This window comes from Strix aluco, chromosome 8, assembly GCF_031877795.1.
Source record: "Strix aluco isolate bStrAlu1 chromosome 8, bStrAlu1.hap1, whole genome shotgun sequence".
NCBI lineage: Eukaryota > Metazoa > Chordata > Aves > Strigiformes > Strigidae > Strix > Strix aluco.
In genome coordinates this window covers 8,185,355-8,205,120 of record NC_133938.1, presented here as the reverse complement: position 1 = coordinate 8,205,120, position 19,766 = coordinate 8,185,355, and the positions used below count along the sequence as shown (strand labels likewise).

The 19,766-nt window shown below is 38.9% G+C and overlaps 1 protein-coding gene across 6 annotated transcripts in view; it reads left to right on the top strand.

The window, feature by feature from the left end:
• The window catches only part of ELAVL4 (ELAV like RNA binding protein 4), a 65,255-nt gene extending 45,726 nt beyond the window's left edge, over positions 1 to 19,529 (top strand). For all 6 annotated transcript variants that reach the window (XM_074832082.1, XM_074832081.1, XM_074832085.1 and 3 more), the window contains exons 4-7: positions 10,208 to 10,361; positions 10,755 to 10,980; positions 12,369 to 12,407; positions 16,784 to 19,529. In XM_074832082.1, coding sequence (XP_074688183.1) covers positions 10,208 to 10,361; positions 10,755 to 10,980; positions 12,369 to 12,407; positions 16,784 to 17,111 — 747 coding nt within the window. In that variant the 3' untranslated portion in view covers positions 17,112 to 19,529. The remainder of the gene's footprint in view (positions 1 to 10,207; positions 10,362 to 10,754; positions 10,981 to 12,368; positions 12,408 to 16,783) is intronic.
• The last annotated feature ends 237 nt before the right edge of the window (positions 19,530 to 19,766 follow it).

The following is a 19,766-nucleotide window of genomic DNA, read 5'->3' as shown; positions in this document are numbered from 1 at the left end:
TGTATTCATGTTACACATTTTTCTTGTGTTTTAATAAGAAATACCTTGACATGGAGCTCTCTTTTAGTGACACTCACGTTATTACCAGGTGTTAAAAGTATGTTTCTCAAGTTAGAATATGTCGTTCTCAAAAAAAAACAAACCCACTTTTTCTCAATTTCTGCATCCTTAGTTTGATTTATTCTTTTAAAAGCTGGAGGGATTAGAGATCCCACTGAACTCTCTCATTTCATTGTTGTAATAGACCATTAGTTATTCAACAACCTTCTTTAGTGGTCTCACAAGAAAAGCAAGTTTCTACACTGTCACATTTTCTGTTGCATGGCTGATAAAGCTTTTTTGAAATAGCTTATGGAAGATTTTCCCATCCTGAATTCTGACAAATACAGTTTAAGGCATGTGAATCAAAAAATTGAAGGATAACAAACAGCAGATCTGTTTCAAGTTATCTGAAACTGCTTTGGACATTTGAATGCTGGCTTTTGATTTGTACAATTTCCTTAATTTTTCTTCTGTACTTAATTTGTATTTTAAAGCCAAAAATGTTAGAGTACAAAAATATAATTTTTACTTTTTAAAATATTCGTACAAATAATACCAGTGACTTTTGCATCTTGCAAAAAGATAAACTATGATCAATACCTTGTTTGTACTTACTCTTTCTGACCTAAAGGTTTTGGTTTGGACACAGTGGTACTCCCTAAAGCAAAAATATTTTTTAGATTCCTGTGTATCTCTAAAGATTGTTTCAAGGAAGTTTTTCCCTGGTCTGTTTGATTAGTGAAAAGCAGAAGTCCTGAGCTGAGGGTTATGAAAGTGTTGGAGTAGCTGTGTGGATTACAGAGACGGCTACTTCCAAACTTCCCTCAGACCAGCCAGGTTCCATCCCATAGGATATGTATGTGGGACATAGATCAAAATGCTCACAGCATGGTTTTGTAGAGTTAAATAGAAAATCTTAGAGGAATATGTAAGGCAAAGCAGCAGAATCTACTGTCTTATCTACTGCTGCAGGTGGAAATACATGCTCGGACTCAGCAGTTTCTGCTTACAGTGAAAAGTTGAGCAGTAAGTTGCTCTCCAGATTGCTTTTAAAGGCACATTATCAAAAAATGAATAATATTTTAAAAGTACTAACCTATCTTCTAAACACTTTATTTAAAAACTCAGTGGAACTTGAAAAATCTAGATCAGTTTTTAATGCAGCACTTCTATATTTTGGATATTATTCAGCGTTAGGAAAGGCAATACACTTCTCTGAAGTACCTATGTTCTTTGCCTCTGTTTCCGATTTTGTGAGCTAGAGCAATGCTATTGTATTCATAATATGCCAAGGTTACAGGAAATGTAAGGTACAAAAAGGCCTCCAAAAACTCCAACCCACCTCAACTATTATTTTACACTTATCTCACATGCAAAATGAAAAGCTTATGCCTTCCTTTTTATCATGTACAGTAAGATTCTTGTTATCCAGGAACTTCCCATTCTAAAACATTCTTGCAGAATGTTTTTTCTTCAATTTTTTTCAATTTGATGTAAGTTCTACGAGTACAAATGGTTTATTGGGTTTGGGTTTTTCATGCTATTAATAGCTAGTAAATGTTTATAGAATACATGACATTTTGTTGGGCTCTTGAAAGCTGTTAAAAAATAATAATCAGCAAAGGGATTGACCTAACCTACATGCACAGGAGCTGCATAATTTGTTCAGTGATTGGGAAGATATGTGTAAGCTTTTTTAAATAAAACTGTTTTCAAGTAAGTGTTTATGCAGTTGCTTAAAACCAACCCAAGGGAGCTTCTATTCAAATAGCCAAGCTTTGGACACATGGACATCTAATTGGCAGTTTCCAACCCAATTTTTAATTGCAAAATTGCAATTACCTCACCTTACCCCCTTGGTTTTTTTGTATTTTTAATTATGTTTTGCTCTTAGAAATCTTAATAAATTAGGTCTGCTTCCCTGGTACGGTGTGATGGGGATGGAGGTTTCCCAGTGTTCACACTGAGTGGTGAATCATGTGTTTTTGCTGCTCCTGGCGGTGCCCCTGTTGCCAGAGATGCCCCTAGTTTCCAAAGGGTTGCAAAGCGATGAGAAATCTTACTTGGCACCACTGAAGTCTCCTGGCTTGCCTATTGCCCCATACGCCCCTTTCCAGCATCTCACTGTGACTCGTTATAAGGTAGAAGTATTTTAATTTATGGAATGACTATATTTATTATCAGAGCCGATTGCTTTAGTCTAGCTAGATGCCCTTTACAGTTACTAAAAATGCACTTTCAGTGCATTAAAAAAGCCTATCTCAAAAGAATGTACAGGAAGGGATTTGGTGGCATATAGTTTTGTAGGCTAAAAAATATTTAATGAAATACTGGAATAACATTGAACTGGAGCAGTATTGAGCATTACTTTATTCTGTTTTCTTCATGAGTGTGGTGGGTTTTTATGCCCCAGAATGAATCTGTAATGGCCTGTTGATGGATAGGCTGAACCTTGGCCTCTGCCCATGTACGCTGGGTAGCTGCAGCCCTTCAGGTAGCATTTCTCTGGCTACCCTTTTGTTTGGAAGCTGTTTTGATGGAAAGTCGAAATGAATAATCTGTGAAAGCCCTTTTACAGGGGCAAATTACTTTTGCTTGCCAAGGTCACCTTGGTCCTGCTGGCTGAGTCCCATCTCCTTGTTCAAACAGTCATGGGCTCTGCTGTCCCTTGTACCTAGACTGAACATGAGCTGGCTCTGGGGGGTCATGTTTGCACTCATTTTTTGACCCCACAAGGCTTAATTCCTGTTTAAAGAAAACTATATATATGCTCTGTGTGTGTCCCCAAATCCTGTCCTTTTCACTTCAGTAACATTTTCGTGGCAGCTTAATGTTCTCTCTCTCCTGATGCCTTGCAAAACAGCCATGCAGTCACAGGAGGAACTGGTTTTATAGCAGGATCAGCAAAACAGCTAGGCACAGTCTGCTCTCAGATGTGCGGACTAAAATAACTAAAGAAAGGTTTTTTTATTATTTCATTGTTACAATAAATAATCCCTTTTCACTGTAGCAGCTAAAATATTTATGTGCATTTTATTTAAGTCAATGATGCCCTTTCAAGTCAAAGTCGAGAGGTGACTATTTACAGAATATCTGTTTGGGGAAAGCATTGAAGGAAGTGTTGTGTGTTTGGTGGTAATAGGTTATACACGTTATGTTCCTTCTCAGCTGATCACAGTGCATGTTTTATTTACGCCATTTCGTAGCATCATCATCTTGTGAGGTAGAAGGGCTTCACTTTATTTTTACAGCTAAAGCTTGACATAATTCTACAAAACAGCTTAGAATGAGGGAAGATACAGCATGTGTGAAATAAATACATATTCCAGAAATTGAATCTATTTTTAGAAATTAAATTTGCCCATCCATAAAAGCATATGAAAGGTCACTGCTGCTGTTGAAGATTGCCTGGCAATTCAGTTGCATCAGATATTCTAAGGAGAGTAAGATGTGTGATGCATGGGATACAGATTGCTTAAACTGTGCTGGTTTGCCCTGAAAAAAGGACGTCTGAAAGGATGCAATGGAAGCATTTTACAATTTACACAGGGATTCAGGTGACCTGGCTTCATGTTGTGGGGATGCTGGAACAAGGGCAGAACAGAGTTTTGAAAGGAAGTTTGAAATCTAAAAAGAGCCAATGACCCCCTGAAGTGCAGTCTTGTGTCCCACTCTCCTTCCTTTTCTCTGTTGCCTGAGAAATAGGTTTGTTTCTTTCTTCCTGCACAGGAGTAGGTAGCATGCTGTGACACTGCTGGAGCAAAGGGAGAAGCCTCCAGTGAGGGGAAAAGGAATCTGGGTTCTCCAAGCCGTTGATGCCTTCCAGTTTTTAAATCCATCAAAGCTATTGCATGATAAAATACCAAACAGATAGGATCATTCCTCTGTGGTCAGAGGCTTTCTGTAACTATTTTAATTTTCAGTTAAATGAATAAATAACATGGAATATAGCTCCTGCTATTTTAACACTTCCTGTTGTTAGTTCAGAATGTTTTTCTGCTTTACTCTTGTATTTTGATTGATAGGACTGAATGGGCCTAGTTTAAAAACAGTGAATAGGGCTGTGGGAGGAAGTACTCCTGTGTTTTTCTGTTTTTAAAGTAGTAATGTTACTGCTCAAAGATCTTCCTATTTATCTTGGTTTCTCTGGCATTTTTCAAAATGCTAGATATTTCTATAAAATCTAGGCTCTAAGTCTGTCCATGTTAATTCTTGTAATTGTCCGCAAAACTACAAACCAACCTGTCACTGTAGGGTAACAAATAACAGTAACCTCAGATTTCTCCATCCTATAAAGTCATTTGTCAAAAAGATTGCCTTCCAGTTGTGCTCAGCGATAGAGGTGGTGTGGGAAGCACAAGGTAGGGAGGTGGAAGGCTGTGGCAGCGAGTGATGGGGAAGAGCTGCATTTTCTGCACCCCATCCCAACCTGCCTGGGGGAGGTATGGAGGGGAGTTAAACCCAGCAGTTTGAATTGCAGCCAGAAAGTGATAATTATGGTACCTGAGCTCTGGTGTTGGGTGCCCTTGGTGCAATACTCTGCTGAAAACCCTGTGTTCTCCACCTGTATTCTCCTGTAGCCTCCCCAGAGGCTACTTGCTACTGAGCTGAATGGACACCACCTGCAGCTGCTTCTTCCAGTGAAGAAATGGAATGTTGTGCAAGGCCAGGTGGTAAGGAGAGAGGGTGTATGGAGAGATCTGGGAATACTGTGATTTGTGGGGAGCTGGGGAAAACAAAAAAAAAAAGGGGTAAAGCACAGAGAGGGCTTAGTTCTGTGAGGGAGAGGACATGGAGGGTCTGGGGGGAGTGGAAGATACTGGGATGAGCTGAGTGTGTTGGGCTGTGGGAAAGATGGATTTGTGTTTTAAGTTTCCCATATATGCAGTTGCATTGGACCCCTGTGGGTACAGGGGCACAGTGTGTGCCGCACCCCCTGTGCTCTCCCAGTTCGTCAGCTGCCTTCAGGCACTCTGGGCTGCGTTTCCCCCGAGCTCCGGCAAAGCTTTGTAGAGGCTAGAAGTGTAGAAGAGCGTGTGCTCCTTTTCCTTCCCTGAAAATTCAGATTAGAAGCTTTTGCAAGCTGCAGATTTGGGATGTAGTTGTTTTATAGGTCCTTTTAAAATTAAAGTAATTGCTTGTTCTGTTTTGTGGTAGCTCAGAGTTAGTCATCAGAGGGGTCATCTGCTGTGACTGCTGCACCCCAGGACAAAGCCTTGGACAAGAAACTTTAAAGATACCACAGATCTGGAAAGCCTCAACTAAATTTACTTCGGTTTTGCTCTTTAGGAGCCTCTTGTCTGTGTAACCTTTTGGACTTCGTAGTGCTTGTTAACAAATCGTTCTCCACCCTTTGTGCCCATAGTGAAGCTGTGGCTTGAAGGACCTTTCAGTGCTGTGTTTGAAGGTTCAGATTTGACTCTGCTGCTTTCAGCAGGCACCAGTGTCTTTACCTGTTAGTTTTGTGCATCTTCTCTTAATCAAGATTTCTCTTTTAACTGCTTCAGTTTTGCCAGTGAGTCCTTTTCATTCCACAGAGCCGGAGCAATTATTTCTTAGCCCTGCTCTTGATACAGCTGGAGTGCTTCTAGGTTATTATCTAGGGATGTCTTCCCTGAAATGATGGGATAGACCACTGTATCTTACCTGCAATCATAATTAATCCCAGTAAAATTTACTGCTCAACAGTAAAGTGCATCGTCACTCCCCTCTATCCCCCAGCCAGGGGCTTGGAGAAGAGAAAGGACAAAGCAGTGCAAGTGGTGGATGTGAAAATATTCTGGATTCTGGTCTTCAGCCTATGGACCAGAGGGCTTTTGTGTGTTCTGACAAAGCACATAGCTTTCACAGGAGGGTTTCTCAAATCTGTGTTTTGCACAAAATTAGGGCATGGATGAGGGCCTGGAAGTGGCTGTGGGGAAGCATCTTTTCTGGCTGTAGCCCATCTTCTGGTGTTAATCAGGCTTTTATTTCTACTTCTGTGTGTGAAACAAGTGAGATTGTGCTTATTTACACGTGTGAAGCTCTTCGAGATGGTCGTGTTAAAGCACTTCCAGTGCATACCAGTGGAATAAGAGGCAGCAAGTGGAGGAAGGCTTGTCCCCATTTTGCATGTTTGGACCTCAGGCAGAAAAAAGCAAAGTGACTCACCCCAAAAGTCATGCAAGAAATCCTACATCTCAGAGCATGTCACGCCAAGAGACGAAGAGAAGTCTTTCAGAATTAAGGTCACTAAGAAGTTTAGGCTTTTTGAATGTTAGACAAATTTTCTTGAAAACTGCCCAGGGAGTCACTTAACACCAACTGCACCTTACCTGCTTGTGGCTGGAGAGGTGTCCCAGGGATTGCAGGTACCACTGGTGGGTGGTTTGGTGGCCTGTGGTTTGGTTTTGTGCCTGTGCTGCCCATCAGCACTGATTAAAGGCCTCTGGCTAGTCTCATGTTCCCCAGGTGAGTAACACTAGATGCAGAGCAAGACATACATCTCCGTGGAGGAGTTTAGTTTTTGAAAGATGTGAGCTGCTAGGTTGCTTGTCAGCAGATGTTTTGATGGGGGCAGGGTGGTCGTGCTGGCAGAGCACATCATTTTAGGGAAGGATGATGCTGCTCCTCTTTGAAGCAGACAGGAGTTGAATTTTGGGAGGAGGCTTCTAGAAATGGACTTAATGTTTGAGAAGCCCAGGATTAGCATATGAGCTGAAGGCATCTATTATGATGAGCAGCAGTGAAGTGGTTAAGTGTCAGTGTTTAAATGGTTGTTGTTACATGTCCAGCACCAGCCTGTGTAAGACAAATGGGATGCGTTCATGCCTCTGGGTGCCTTTGCTGTGGGCTCTGACTTGGAAAGACCAGACTGCTTCAATTTACCTTCTGAAGAGTCTCGAGGTTAGAAATTTTTCAAAAAGTTTTTAACATGGGAAAATGAGTACAAAACCAATAGGGAAGATAATTACTTTAACTTGGAGGTATTTTCTGCACTCCTGAACAAAAATGTGCATTACCATGGAAGATACGAAATGCTGGACCTTATGACTCTGCAGTAGTGTTTGGAGACAGTGGTGCAGACTCCTGAGATAGCTGTTTATACTGAAGAGAAGCCCTTACACAGGCTAATGTTCAATGTCGGATGACAAATATCCTAGCAAATGTTTTTCACAGTTAGTGTGTATATATATATTTATAGAAACTAACATCAGGGGCCAGCAACCCATGAAATGAATTGTACAATATTTTATTATCTTCCTTGCAAATTTGACTGAAGAACTCCTAAATGATCTTATGCAGTGAAATATAACGCCATTGTTTGACCTCCAAATGTCATACAAGTGGACAGACACTTTAATGCTGAGAAATGCCTGGCTCAAACAGTAGTTTGGTGTTCTCTACCTCATTTATTTGATTTTTTTTGTGGTGGCTAGGATTTCCATATTCTTTTTCAACACCCTATTTCATTACAGGGTGCTAACACTGCTGTGAGCAAAAAAAAAAAAAATCATTCTTAAGTGTGAATATAAAGAATTAATGCAGCATTCTCACCCAGTGCTTTGCAGTTTTCAGTGATAAAATGGGAGCCAGTTTTGGCTCCCATTTTAACTTTCACAGCACAAGGAGCTTCTGGTCTGGTGGAGGGTCAGGCTTGGCGATTTCTTCCTTTGATAATTTATACACAGGAAGACTTCCCATCCTCAGTACTAACTGAATAATAGCTTGAAAGCAGGATGACACAGCCCAACCTATCGATTTGTCATTGGCTGACCTGAGAGAAAAGATAGAGATTCAAAAGCAGATAAATAATTGACGTTACTAGCCTTGAGTCCATTCAGCTCGCAACCTTTTCTCCTTGATACTAAAGACGGCTGAGTTGCTTTTGGCAGCTTCTTTCTTTGGCCCAGGCTCCCCTGCAACCTAAATGTTTGATTGCAGGAGGAAATAAAAATTAGACCTGAGCGGCGATACGTGTTTATGTGTGCTGTGAGTAGATGGATTTGTGAGCGTGTGCAGTCTCTCCTTCCACTGTGTGTCTGCATGGCCCACAAGAACAGAGCATCTGTATGTAGAAGTGTGTATATATATAAAATGTCAGGCACTCGGTGCTCTGGGAAGTAATGTTTTTTGCATATTCCAGTACTTTTCATCTTCCTTGTAATGTGGCATTTGGTTAATGAATGTGCCAGAGTGAGAAAACCCAAAGGAAACCCCTGGCTGTTTTCCCAGGAACTTTATTAATTTTGCAGCTCTCAGTTTTGAGGAATAGGTAAGGTCCCTACCCCCACTCCAGAGAGGCTCTTAAGTGTTTTTTAAACTGTTATTCCTAAAGTAGGTTAAACCGTAGGTGTCTGAACCCTTACAGTACCCTCTCAAGGTAAGACATTTGCAGAGTGCTTTTCCAAATGCCCTGGCACGGGGTATAAATGAGAAGCCACCAACAATGAGACCACCAAAGCAAGTACAGTCAAAAACAGTGATTTTCAGCACAGTACCTGTAGGTGAAAGCACAGTGTAGTTAGCCCTAATTTCCCCAAGCACCTGGCTTGATCTTAGTTACATAAAAGGCAGGCGGTGCCATGTGTGTTCTGGTCCTGGAGCATCAGAGGAGTGTTTGGGACTAGCGATTAAGTGACTTAAATGCTGCACCCCATCAGGAGCCCATGGGCTATGAGGTCCTGAGCTGCTGAGGCACAGAATAGTTTCTGCCCCAATATCCTTCTCTATTCAGCACTGATCTGGGCACCTGGAGGCTTCTCTGCTTGTTACATCTGTTTGTTCCTTTGTGCAGTGCCTGAGCTTGCCTCAGTTGAGGCAAATGCTTTATCTAACCTCTTTTTCACATTTCTTTCCCTAAGTTTTTCCACCTCCTCTCTCTGGCCTTCTCCGTAAATGTTAGATTTAAAAGGTTACGTACAAACATGTAAGTTACAAAAGTTGCCAAAAACCTTAAAATCTAGAGTCTTTTAGAGTTTGTCTGCTATTATGCAGAGAAGATTGTAGAAGCAAATATTAGTCATTAACATCATTTTCTGTGTTGAGTCAACATCTATTTTTAGGTGTGGAGCACATAAAGACAACTCTTTGACACATAAAACATAAAGACATCCATTTTGACATCACTTGTGTTTGGGCTAAGGTTCAGGAAGAGGGGAAGACAACTGCTGAACGCATTGTATTTGTGATGGGACCCCCCCATTTCCTTCCAGGACACATTTTAAGACATAATGCAGGAATGTACCGATCTGTTTATATTTAAGTAAATCAAGATGAAGTGCAAAATACTGAGGATTGGATCCAGTGCTATTTCAGATGTGCTGCAGAGTAATTCTTAATGATCCGTGCTGAATACTTGCCATTAGGCTTTATCCAGGAAGTATTTTTACTATGTTAAATGTGTGTATTCTAAATGTATATATTATTTTAAAAGTGCAGAAGGCTTTTTATGCACATATTATAATTATAAATCTGATTCATAGGTAGAAGAGCAGTTGAGTCTTGATTTAATGATTTTCCAGCAGCATACATGCAGTGCCTCAGCTAGATTTTGTTTGCTTGGTCATAACGTTTTATGGTTTGGTTCTGGGATTATAGTGCAAGGGAACTTCTCGTGATAAATTGCAGATATGACAATGAGTGTCAGTATACAGTTCCCTGAGCAGATGTTCATTTAGTCTAATTTCACCAGTACTTTGCTGTTCATCCAGAACAGATCTTGCCAGCTCAGGATGGAAACACAAAGAGAGATAGCACAAAAGATCACTCTGCAAATAACCTGATCTGTTTCAGGCACTTGGGGAGGGGGGGGAGAGAGAAAAACATGCTAGAACTTCAGTGTGCTACCTATGTGTGAAGGTTATTACATTGGATACAGTAAATCATCCATACACCCACAACGGATAGGGGTAAATTTACAAAGCTGTGCGTAGGAAGATGCATGTTAATTTACCTCTGAACAATAGTTATTTTATGACTGCACTTAAAGAACCCTTGCGTCTGTTTTTAAGGTCTCTCTAGCTCTTCGTTTATTCTTCCAGCCTTTCCTGGCTCTGGTTGTGCAGAACAGGTAGCGTCTGAACTCAAGGGTTATTGCTTGTGAAAGAACAGAAAATCTCTCTGTTTAAAAAGCAAAGTGTGGCTCTAGTTCACTAATCTGCCTTTCCTTTTCTTCAATCCATAGGTGTCGTATGCCCGTCCAAGTTCAGCATCGATCAGAGATGCAAACTTGTATGTCAGCGGCCTTCCGAAAACAATGACCCAGAAAGAATTAGAGCAGTTATTCTCACAATATGGGCGCATCATCACCTCACGGATTCTGGTTGATCAAGTCACAGGTTAAAAGAAAACTTTTCTTGATATATGCATGTTTTTCTGGGAATAGCAAAATTGTAAACGCTTGCTGGCAGTTGGGTTTTAAGACAATGACTTCTAGTGTGAAATGCAGTACCTGGTTCTTTATAAGTGTAACTGTTTGGAGGCATAACTGCTGCCTCTTTAATGAGGGAATCTCAAAATGCAGAATGTTGTTTACTTAAAATCATTATATTAAATATGGTAGCAGCTGATTTTGGAGAATACAGACGGGGAAGAGCATTTTTCTTTATAGGACTTCCCTTAATTTGCAAGCCATGTATTCCGAAGTCAAAACCAATATTCAGTTTATGTTCGTTATATAGATGAGGCTGTTCTTACAAATATTCATCTGTTCACATGTTTTTACTTCCCAGGGGTTTCTCGAGGTGTGGGATTTATCCGTTTTGATAAGAGAATAGAGGCAGAAGAAGCCATAAAGGGACTAAATGGCCAGAAGCCTAGTGGTGCTACAGAACCAATTACTGTGAAGTTTGCCAATAACCCCAGCCAGAAAACAAGCCAGGCACTCCTTTCACAGCTGTATCAGTCTCCCAACAGACGCTACCCTGGACCACTTCACCACCAGGCTCAGAGATTCAGGTAATTACCTGGAAAAGAACTGAAGTTCCACCAGTGACGACAATGTGGGGCAGGTGCTACGCAGGAAAACATGCTTTAGTTGCATAGGCTGACCTGATTTACTTTGTAAAATTAAATATTCTTTCCTGGAGAATGAGGAGGAAAATCTGCTGACAGCTGTAGTCATGTTGTATTTACTAAAACAGCTGAAGTACTGTACAATCAGATCTCATGAAGGCTCATAGAAAAAGGGAGGACAGAATAGACTTATACTGATAATCAAATGAGCAGCGGCTATCCTGTTCTTTCTCATTTTTTTGGTAATGCTCTTATTTTCTGCTATATTATTACAGTTTTGATGCAGCTTAGACTTTGATGTTAATGACAGTGGATTGGTAGCAGGAAAAAAGCTGAGTCTGTTCTAGTCAGCAGCAGTATCATTAAATTTATTAGCCTGAGATATCTGCTCTTAGTATAAAGAGACCTTGTATTAGTCTTTGGTGTGATTCTTCAGATACTTTCGGGGATATTTTATGCTTTGCATTCTGAATAGACTGTTTCCATTGGACATATAAGCCAGAGTTAGCAATACTTGATGTTCTCAGTACTTCTATATTTGATAATTTTCAGGCAACCTAGCATTCAAATAAAAAGTTTGCCTTCAGAAAAAACTCGGACATATTTGCATAACTGAGTTGCATACTGGCTTTAGAGAATTATTCAAAAGTAATTTTAGTTTTTCAGTGGTGAAAAGTGCTAATGAATTAAAGATCATTTAAGAAGTCAGTCATCGGATACATTAAATTTACATGTGTCTTTGTCTTTGGCGCGCAGCTGTATCCATTGAGGTTATCACTGAATAGATAGAAGGACTTTATTGTGCTCCCATGGAAAGCAGATGATTATATTTTGCAAAATTTGGTGGTCATTTAGAGTGACATACCATGTATGATTAATACTAAATACATGTAATATAGTGGGGAGAATGTGTTATGTTAAAGCATTAAAATCAAGAATTTTTCTGGTTCCAGCTATTCTGGATTGCAACATTTTATGTCCAAGTTAATTGTAAATATAAGGTGAACAGTTGAATTTTTTGCAAAAATTTCGTACTAATATCGTCTAAAAAAGACAAATTGGAAGTGGATTTTTTTAAAAACCAAGTCCTGGAAATTAAGGTTTTCTCTAAGACTTGTAGACAAGTTAAAAAGGGCTTTAAACACTGTGGTGGAAATTTAAGCACAACCTCAAACTTAACAAAGCAGGCCGGGAGTTGTTAGGCTCCTTAGATGTGTGGGAAACTTGTTGAACGTTTCTTCTTTGAAAATGGAACGCTATTAATAATAGTTCCATTGAGCGATCTTGCCATCTGTGAGACATTAACCCAAAGACCCTCCTTCTCTTTTCAGGCTGGACAATTTGCTTAATATGGCCTATGGCGTAAAGAGGTAATTAGAATTCCACAGATTGCCAGATGTCCGTGTTGGCACAGATTGGTGCTACAATTTATTTTTTTTAATTCACTAACTTTATTTTTTTTTTAATTCCTTCTTTTCTTCCACCAGCATGTCAAATTCTTTTTAAGTTTGGACTTCAGTTGGTTTTGTTACTTTGAAGGCCACACACGCAAATTCTGTGGGGTTTTCTTTCAACCTTTTTTTTATTTACAGGTGGGCTTCTCAAATGGTTTAGGTGCAACGGCTACAAGCATTCAAACTGCAGTCGCCCTGCTAAACGGCGCTTTTTCCAGAATCAGAACTATTAACTTAAGGTTTTAACTAATCTCCGATCTGATAATGGAAAACTTAACAGTCAAAACCAGAATTAAGCTACTGTTGCCTAAATCTCAATTAAGACCTTCTTTCTCTTACATCTGGCTTCAAGTTTGACTTGAAAATACAGCTGTGTGCACCTTAATCAGCCCTAAATTTCTTTTGTTACAGGTTTAATACTTTGAAATTTTCTCAATGCTTGAGATTTCTTTTCTGTTTAAAATAGTTCTGTGTTGTATGTATGTGCACGCATGTGTGATAAAGCTCAGCTGATTTGTAAACATTTATGCTGTTTCATGAGTATGTTCAATGTTTGATAGCTAAAATGAGTTGACGTGTTAGTGTTTCTTCTAATGGCACACATCAACGCAAGTGAACCTTACAGCAAAATAAAGCTGTAGTCTTATTCCTGATGTTACCGTAAGATGTCCAGCCATCCCCCACAATTAAGATGAGAAAATACTTCTTAATCTTCTGAAATGGTCTACTCACCACACTTGAAAATTATTTGAGCTTCTTTTTAAAGCTCATCCTGTAAAATGGTATGGTAAGTATGTCTTTACACTAGCTAGTAGTGGACAGTAACATGGGTTTTAACTACTGCCGTAGTAGCTGTCACACAAACTGCAAATCTTAAGACTACCTTCAAAACCAACAGCCAAAACAGAGGCAGCATATCTTCCCAGAAGCACTACTTCTGGTGTTCATTAGTACATTTGTTACATCTGCAGTATCCTTAGTGGTGATGGTGATACGATGAGTCAGAACTTACTACCTGATTTTATCACGTACTGCTTCTGCGTTCTCCCATCTCATTTGTTTATTGATACGTTGCCAGAAACCTGGCAAAACTCTCAACCTTGGTTATCTGTCAGGTACAAGTCAGTGTCACAAGGATGGGTTTGTTCCAGGAGTGTTCCCTGGGATTTCACTGCTGCTGCTTCCACAGAATTGCACTGGCATGTGGTGCAGGACAAACACGGCTTAGTCTGAACTAGTGAGGATTTGAATTCTGATTTCATGGGACCTGCAGAGGGAAAGAGAATGAGATACCTGCCTTTATAGGTTATGCATCTGCTTTCTTAATATTCGGAGTCTGCAATGTTGATTTTAAATCACAACAGTGTTTAAGTCAGTGTTGTAGGCATTTTAAATTAGTTCTTATCTCTTCCCAGAAAATCTTGAAAACCTGTACTTGCACAAACAAGCCCTGTATTTACAGGTGTAGGGTCACAAAAAATACTGTATTGGTAAAGATTTCTGAAACATCTGTAGTGCAGCATTCCTGGGTTTGGGGGTTGGTTCGTTCTTTCCCTGTGTTAAGTATGTGGTACTGATGGAAAGTGAGATGTGCTGATGTGGAACAAAGGTTTTATTGATGCTAATTTCAGATCACTTGCTAGTAGCAAAGCTACTTACGCAATAGGTTATCTTGTGTCAATACAGTTGCAGTAGTTTTGCGCATGGTTTTTCAGATTTACAGCAGCTCCTGTGCTCGTGGTACATAAACAGTTGAAAGTTGCATAGCTCCTAAAGGTTTCCAGGGAAAAGCTGCTCTCCAGTGAACTGTGTGAAACTTTTAACCATTTACATCAGTGCAGTGTTCCTTAAAAATGCAAAACTTTTTAACATACTGTGTGACATCGTGCAGGTTTTACAATAGCATCACTTACATGGTAGTGTATGCATTAGTCTTGTACTTAACTTGTGAAACATTGCAGAAGAGGAGCGTTTGCTGGCGCAGTATGTTACTAGCACAGTTGGCCCTTGTTGGCAATGGACTTCAAGTCCTATCTTGCAGCTTTCAAAAAGTTGAAGCTGTTGGGTTCTACAAGCTCTTGGTCCTGGCCTTTTTATTTAAAATCCCACATAGAGCAGAAGGATTAGTATAAATTGGCCTTGTCCAGCCATCTTTGTGTTCAGCAGCCAGGGAAATACCATGGGATAGAGCCATGCTGAACTGTTATGAACTGAACTATAGTTTCAGTATGCGGGAGAGAAACTAAAAGATGTTGAGAATAGGGTTTGCAAAAATGAAGTTCAGTTGAAAAACTGCCATGTATTTTTAGTAAACTGTCTACAAACCTGTATATATGTCTGAGGATCCAGTGCTGTGAGCGTTTGTGAACTGCTCATTTATAGTATAACTACACCCCAGTTATGTTCCTCAGCTTAAGATATATACTCCAAGTGTCTTTTTCACTTGAATATACATATGAAGTGCCATCAGGAGTCAACAGAATGGTGAGCCACCATCAAGAGTGTAGTTTTTTATGGTTATTTAATATACACTGCATAATATTGTTCAGACTGCTAAATGTGTGTAGAAATATTAGAAGTATAAAAGGAGAAGTTTTGGAGAGCACAAGACCTCACTCAGCAACACTGAGTTGCCCCCTCCACTCCCTCTGTCATCAGTCAGAAAATCCTGAGGAATTATTACTCAGTTCTGGTATTAAAACTCATCATATTGAAAGTACATGTGAAACTGGATTTTTATTAAGACATTTCCTCTGTGCAGTTGTTATTTTAAAAACGTATCCCAAAGTGTAGCTTCAGAAAGCATGTCACTTTTTTTTTCAAACTGATGAAAGGAAAATTGTGTTGATCCTGAGGGCTGATACTGCTTAACATCTTCATTAATAACCTGAGTCATGGGCTGCGATGCGCCCTGCTTGCATTAATGGGTGACACAAAATTGGTGAGGGAGCAGGGGCAGTGCTGTGCTGTTGGCCACGCCTGTCACTGGGGAGACCTTGACAAACTGGAAGAATGTAGTGAAATTCAGGAAAGGCAAATGTAGAGTTTAGCCCCTGACTACCATCTTCAGCTACCTACAAGGGGCATTAGAAAGAAGATGAAACCAAGCTCTTCTCAGAGGTCAACTGCAAAAGAGCAAGAGTCAACAGTAACAGGATGCATCAGGGGAAATTCAACTGAATATAAGGGAAAATCATTCCCAGTGAGGATGGTGGAGCCCTGGAGCAGGAACTGCAGAAGTAGTTTCCATCCTTGGAGACTTTCAAAACTTTCCTCTGCAAGGCCACGAGCAGCAGATCTAATTTGAGAAGTTAGCCTTGGTCTGAGCAGGAGGTTGATCAGGTGACCTCCATAGATCCTGCCCAGCCTGTGTTATTCTGTGATGCTTCTGTGTTCATAAACATTACCTGGCTTTAGCTTCCCAGTTCAGATGTTCAACTTAAAGAAAATGGGTCCCAAAAGACAACGCAGGGGGAAAGTTAGGGTGCTATATTAGATTTCTAGGAGCTTGCATCTCTACGTTGACTATCCAAAGAACCTGAGAGCCTGTCACGGACATGAAATGTCACGGTATGAAGGTATTAGTTGACATGCTCATTAGTTATGCACTGTTTTACTTGCTCTACAATTGCTGCATAAATCTTCTTTAATATGTGGCCAGCTTTAGGACTTCTTTATTAACTGGATTTTTTCCCAGTGTGTGTCAGTTAAAGACTGTTAGGAGGAGAATTAAAACCTACTACTTACAGATGTCTCTCTAAATCTAATAGTATTTTTAGCTAAGGAGGCTACTGTTATAGCTGAATCCTGACAATGGCATTTCATATTAATCTTCAAAATAAGTCTTGAAGTTTGTTTGGGTTTTTTCACTGCAAACTAGTAAGAGGCAAAGCATTAGATCTCCATTGCCCTGAATGATGTTATTTTAGCGATGGGAATAAGCGGCAGATTCCTACAGGTCTTTTTAAATGAACTCGTGTTTATAGCAGCATGTGCAGGCCCTTTTTGACTTAGATAGTCCTTAAGCATTTCTTTTATTAGATCTTTGTATACATCCAAGTAAGGCTTATCCTTGAAGGGAGACTCATTTATGCCCGGATTCGGGCTGTTTGTTTAGTACAGCTCCCCTCCACTTAAGTAGGAGTTAGAGACCAAGGGTGGCTATGTAGTCATCTTCCAGGGATAGGATCAAGAACCTTCATTAACATTGGCTTATTTATTTTAAAGTCTTGGTTCCATGTGGCCTGTGCCAAGAGATATATTTAGAATAGACCCCTCTTTTTACTTGGTAGGTTTTCTCCGATCACAATTGATGGTATGACGAGCCTTGTCGGAATGAATATCCCTGGTCACACTGGGACTGGATGGTGCATCTTCGTCTACAACTTGTCTCCCGACTCCGATGAGAGCGTGCTGTGGCAGTTGTTTGGTCCCTTTGGAGCAGTCAATAATGTCAAGGTGATCCGTGATTTCAACACCAACAAGTGCAAGGGATTTGGCTTTGTCACCATGACCAACTACGACGAAGCTGCCATGGCGATTGCCAGCCTTAATGGATACCGTTTAGGAGACAGAGTATTGCAAGTTTCCTTTAAAACCAATAAAACCCACAAATCCTGAATTTCATATCCTTACTTACTAAAATATATATATATAAATATATATACGAACAAAACAAAAAAAAAACTCTTCAAGGCTTATATTCAACCATGGACTTTATAAGCCAGTGTTGCCTAAGTATTAAAACATTGGATATCCTGTGAGGAACAGGAAAGGATTTTATAATGCTTAGAAAAAAAAAACCTTTGATGCATTGAATGTTCTTTCATAGCTGTCGTTGTTGAATATAATATACATAGATAACAATGTGCAGGGATTTTTACCCGGCCAGCTAGTTTTACTACCTTCCTTGAAGGTGGGTCTTTTTAAGATGACCATTCACTCATTTGAAAAAATAATAAAACAAAAACAATTTTTACGAACTAATGGGATTAAAAGTGAGAAAAAAGATTTTTGTTTTCTTTTCTTCTTTTCAAAACATTGATTGAATCAGATTGGTAAACCCCCCACAAATTAAAGAGGAACAATAAAAATTGCAAAAAGAAGAACATAATTTTGCAACTTTTTTTATTTTTCCTTTTTTCTTTTGTATCATGTGAACTAAACAGTCTTCTGTTAGGGAATGGGGTAAAGGGGGATACCTGATGACATAACAATTTAAATAACATTAACAATGTTGCCAAAGAGGTGGTCTCTTTGCTGAAAATGGGTTTCAAGAAAAATCTATTTTTATAAAATATAAAGAATTTTTACAAGAGAATCTGGATTTGAGAAAAAATATTTTGACTGGCTAATTTAGGGGAAATTGACAACTTTGTCATGTTCATACTGCACTGGTAACTTTTTAGAGATCAAGATGTGTGTTTTAAACTGGATTAGTAGATTGTTTTTTGAAGGATGGGCTACAAACAGATGATCTTCGTATCTTTTCATAGCATGTAATAAAAATATTAAATACAGTACGGGAGAGTGTTCTTCCCAGGCACGCAGTTACCCACAGTCAAAACCCAAAAGCAAGGAGATGAGTTGCAAGACGGTTTTTCTTTAAGTCATCAGTATGGGATATCAGCAGAACAAAAGTTAAAAAAATTAATTTTTTTGATCAAAAACTTCCTTGGTTTGAGCAGTAGGTGCTACAAAATTATTTACATATCTTAGTATCATAGTTAAATGTAATGTGTTTAGAAAAAATACATTTGCTTTAAATTTGTTAAGAATTTTCAAATTCACTTTATAGCCCAAGCTAATATAATTGGGCTGTGTTGGCACATTTGGAACACTGTTTATGTTGCTTGAAACACTTATTTATTTAATTGCCGATGTGATGCATATGGCCAAAATCAAATATAGCTAGTTTGGCTAGTCTACTTATTTGTTTACTTAAACTATGGGAAGAAGCATATTATTGTGTCATTTTGTTGTGTGTGTATGTGTATATATAATATAAATATATATATATATAAAGTTATTTTTTCTTTTGGTTAATTTATTATAAGTTGTAACACTTTGCTAGTTTTGTTTGTATATGTCTTAAAATGTTTTCTTATGATACTTAAGTGACAGAGGTATCAAGGTAACTTGTGTAGAAATATTGTTTGATATATTGTCATGTTTGTTGTGAATATTTTTTCTTACTGCACAGTAGAAAAGAAAACAACTGGGTCTTTATTTTAATGTAATTCAGATTGGGGAAAACAGAGCTAAGGGAACAAAATGACTGAGGGGGTGCTCTCCCATGTCCAGTGCACTGATCATTTTAGTATGTTTGTGCTTTGTATGGTTATATATTTAAAACAAAAAAGGGTCATGCTCTTCCCTGAGTACTAGAAACAGTTACTCGCTATGCATAATCTAGTTGATAGTTAAATTTGCTATTGCTTTTCTTGTCTTGTTATATAAAATCTTTTCAATACAAGTTTAGTCTTAATGGTAATAAAACGTTATGGTTATTTATAACTTGTGCTTATTTTGTGCATTTTTTCCATGCTATACCCACTAACTGCATGTAGACTAAGTATTGTTTTTTCACACTGAAGAGGCAAACTTTTGTAGTAGACAAATAACTAAAGCAAAGGCTGCATCATAATTTAATCCGTTTTTTACTTTAACAATGTTAGATTTTAGTTTAAAGGAACACTCATTCAATGTTCAGGGAAACCTTTATACATCATCTGCTATGAATGAGCGCAGTTTGCTGGGAAAGTTTTGATGCATTTGCTAAGCATTAGTGGGGAAGGCATGTCAGAATCTTTTCTCTACGATGTGTTTTACTATCTGAATAATAATAATAATTTAAAAAATCTTTCTTAGGACCAGGCAGTTGTATACTTTAGTTATAATGAATGACTTCATGTTAACCTTGCTAGTTTAGATCATTTCTGAGGGAAAGTATTGTAAATGTTTTTTTCATAACCTTGTTGTGTTTGAATTATTTGTACTTTAATTGTCCAGACAATAAATGAAAGTGTGTAGAATGGCTATGGACTTTCCACCTTTTTAACCGTGTTCAGATGTTCTAGTAATCCCAGCCACACCTCAAACGAGGTAGATTTTAGAGTCTGATTTCAGAAGCAAGGTCATCAAGAGAGAAACATACCAGTCAAACCAGATTGAGCATATTCATTATTCGTTTTTCTTTCTGAAGGTTAGAAAGAATTGGCCATTTATGATGTTGAACACCAAATACCAAACTGTAACTTTATTTGAATGTGGAAG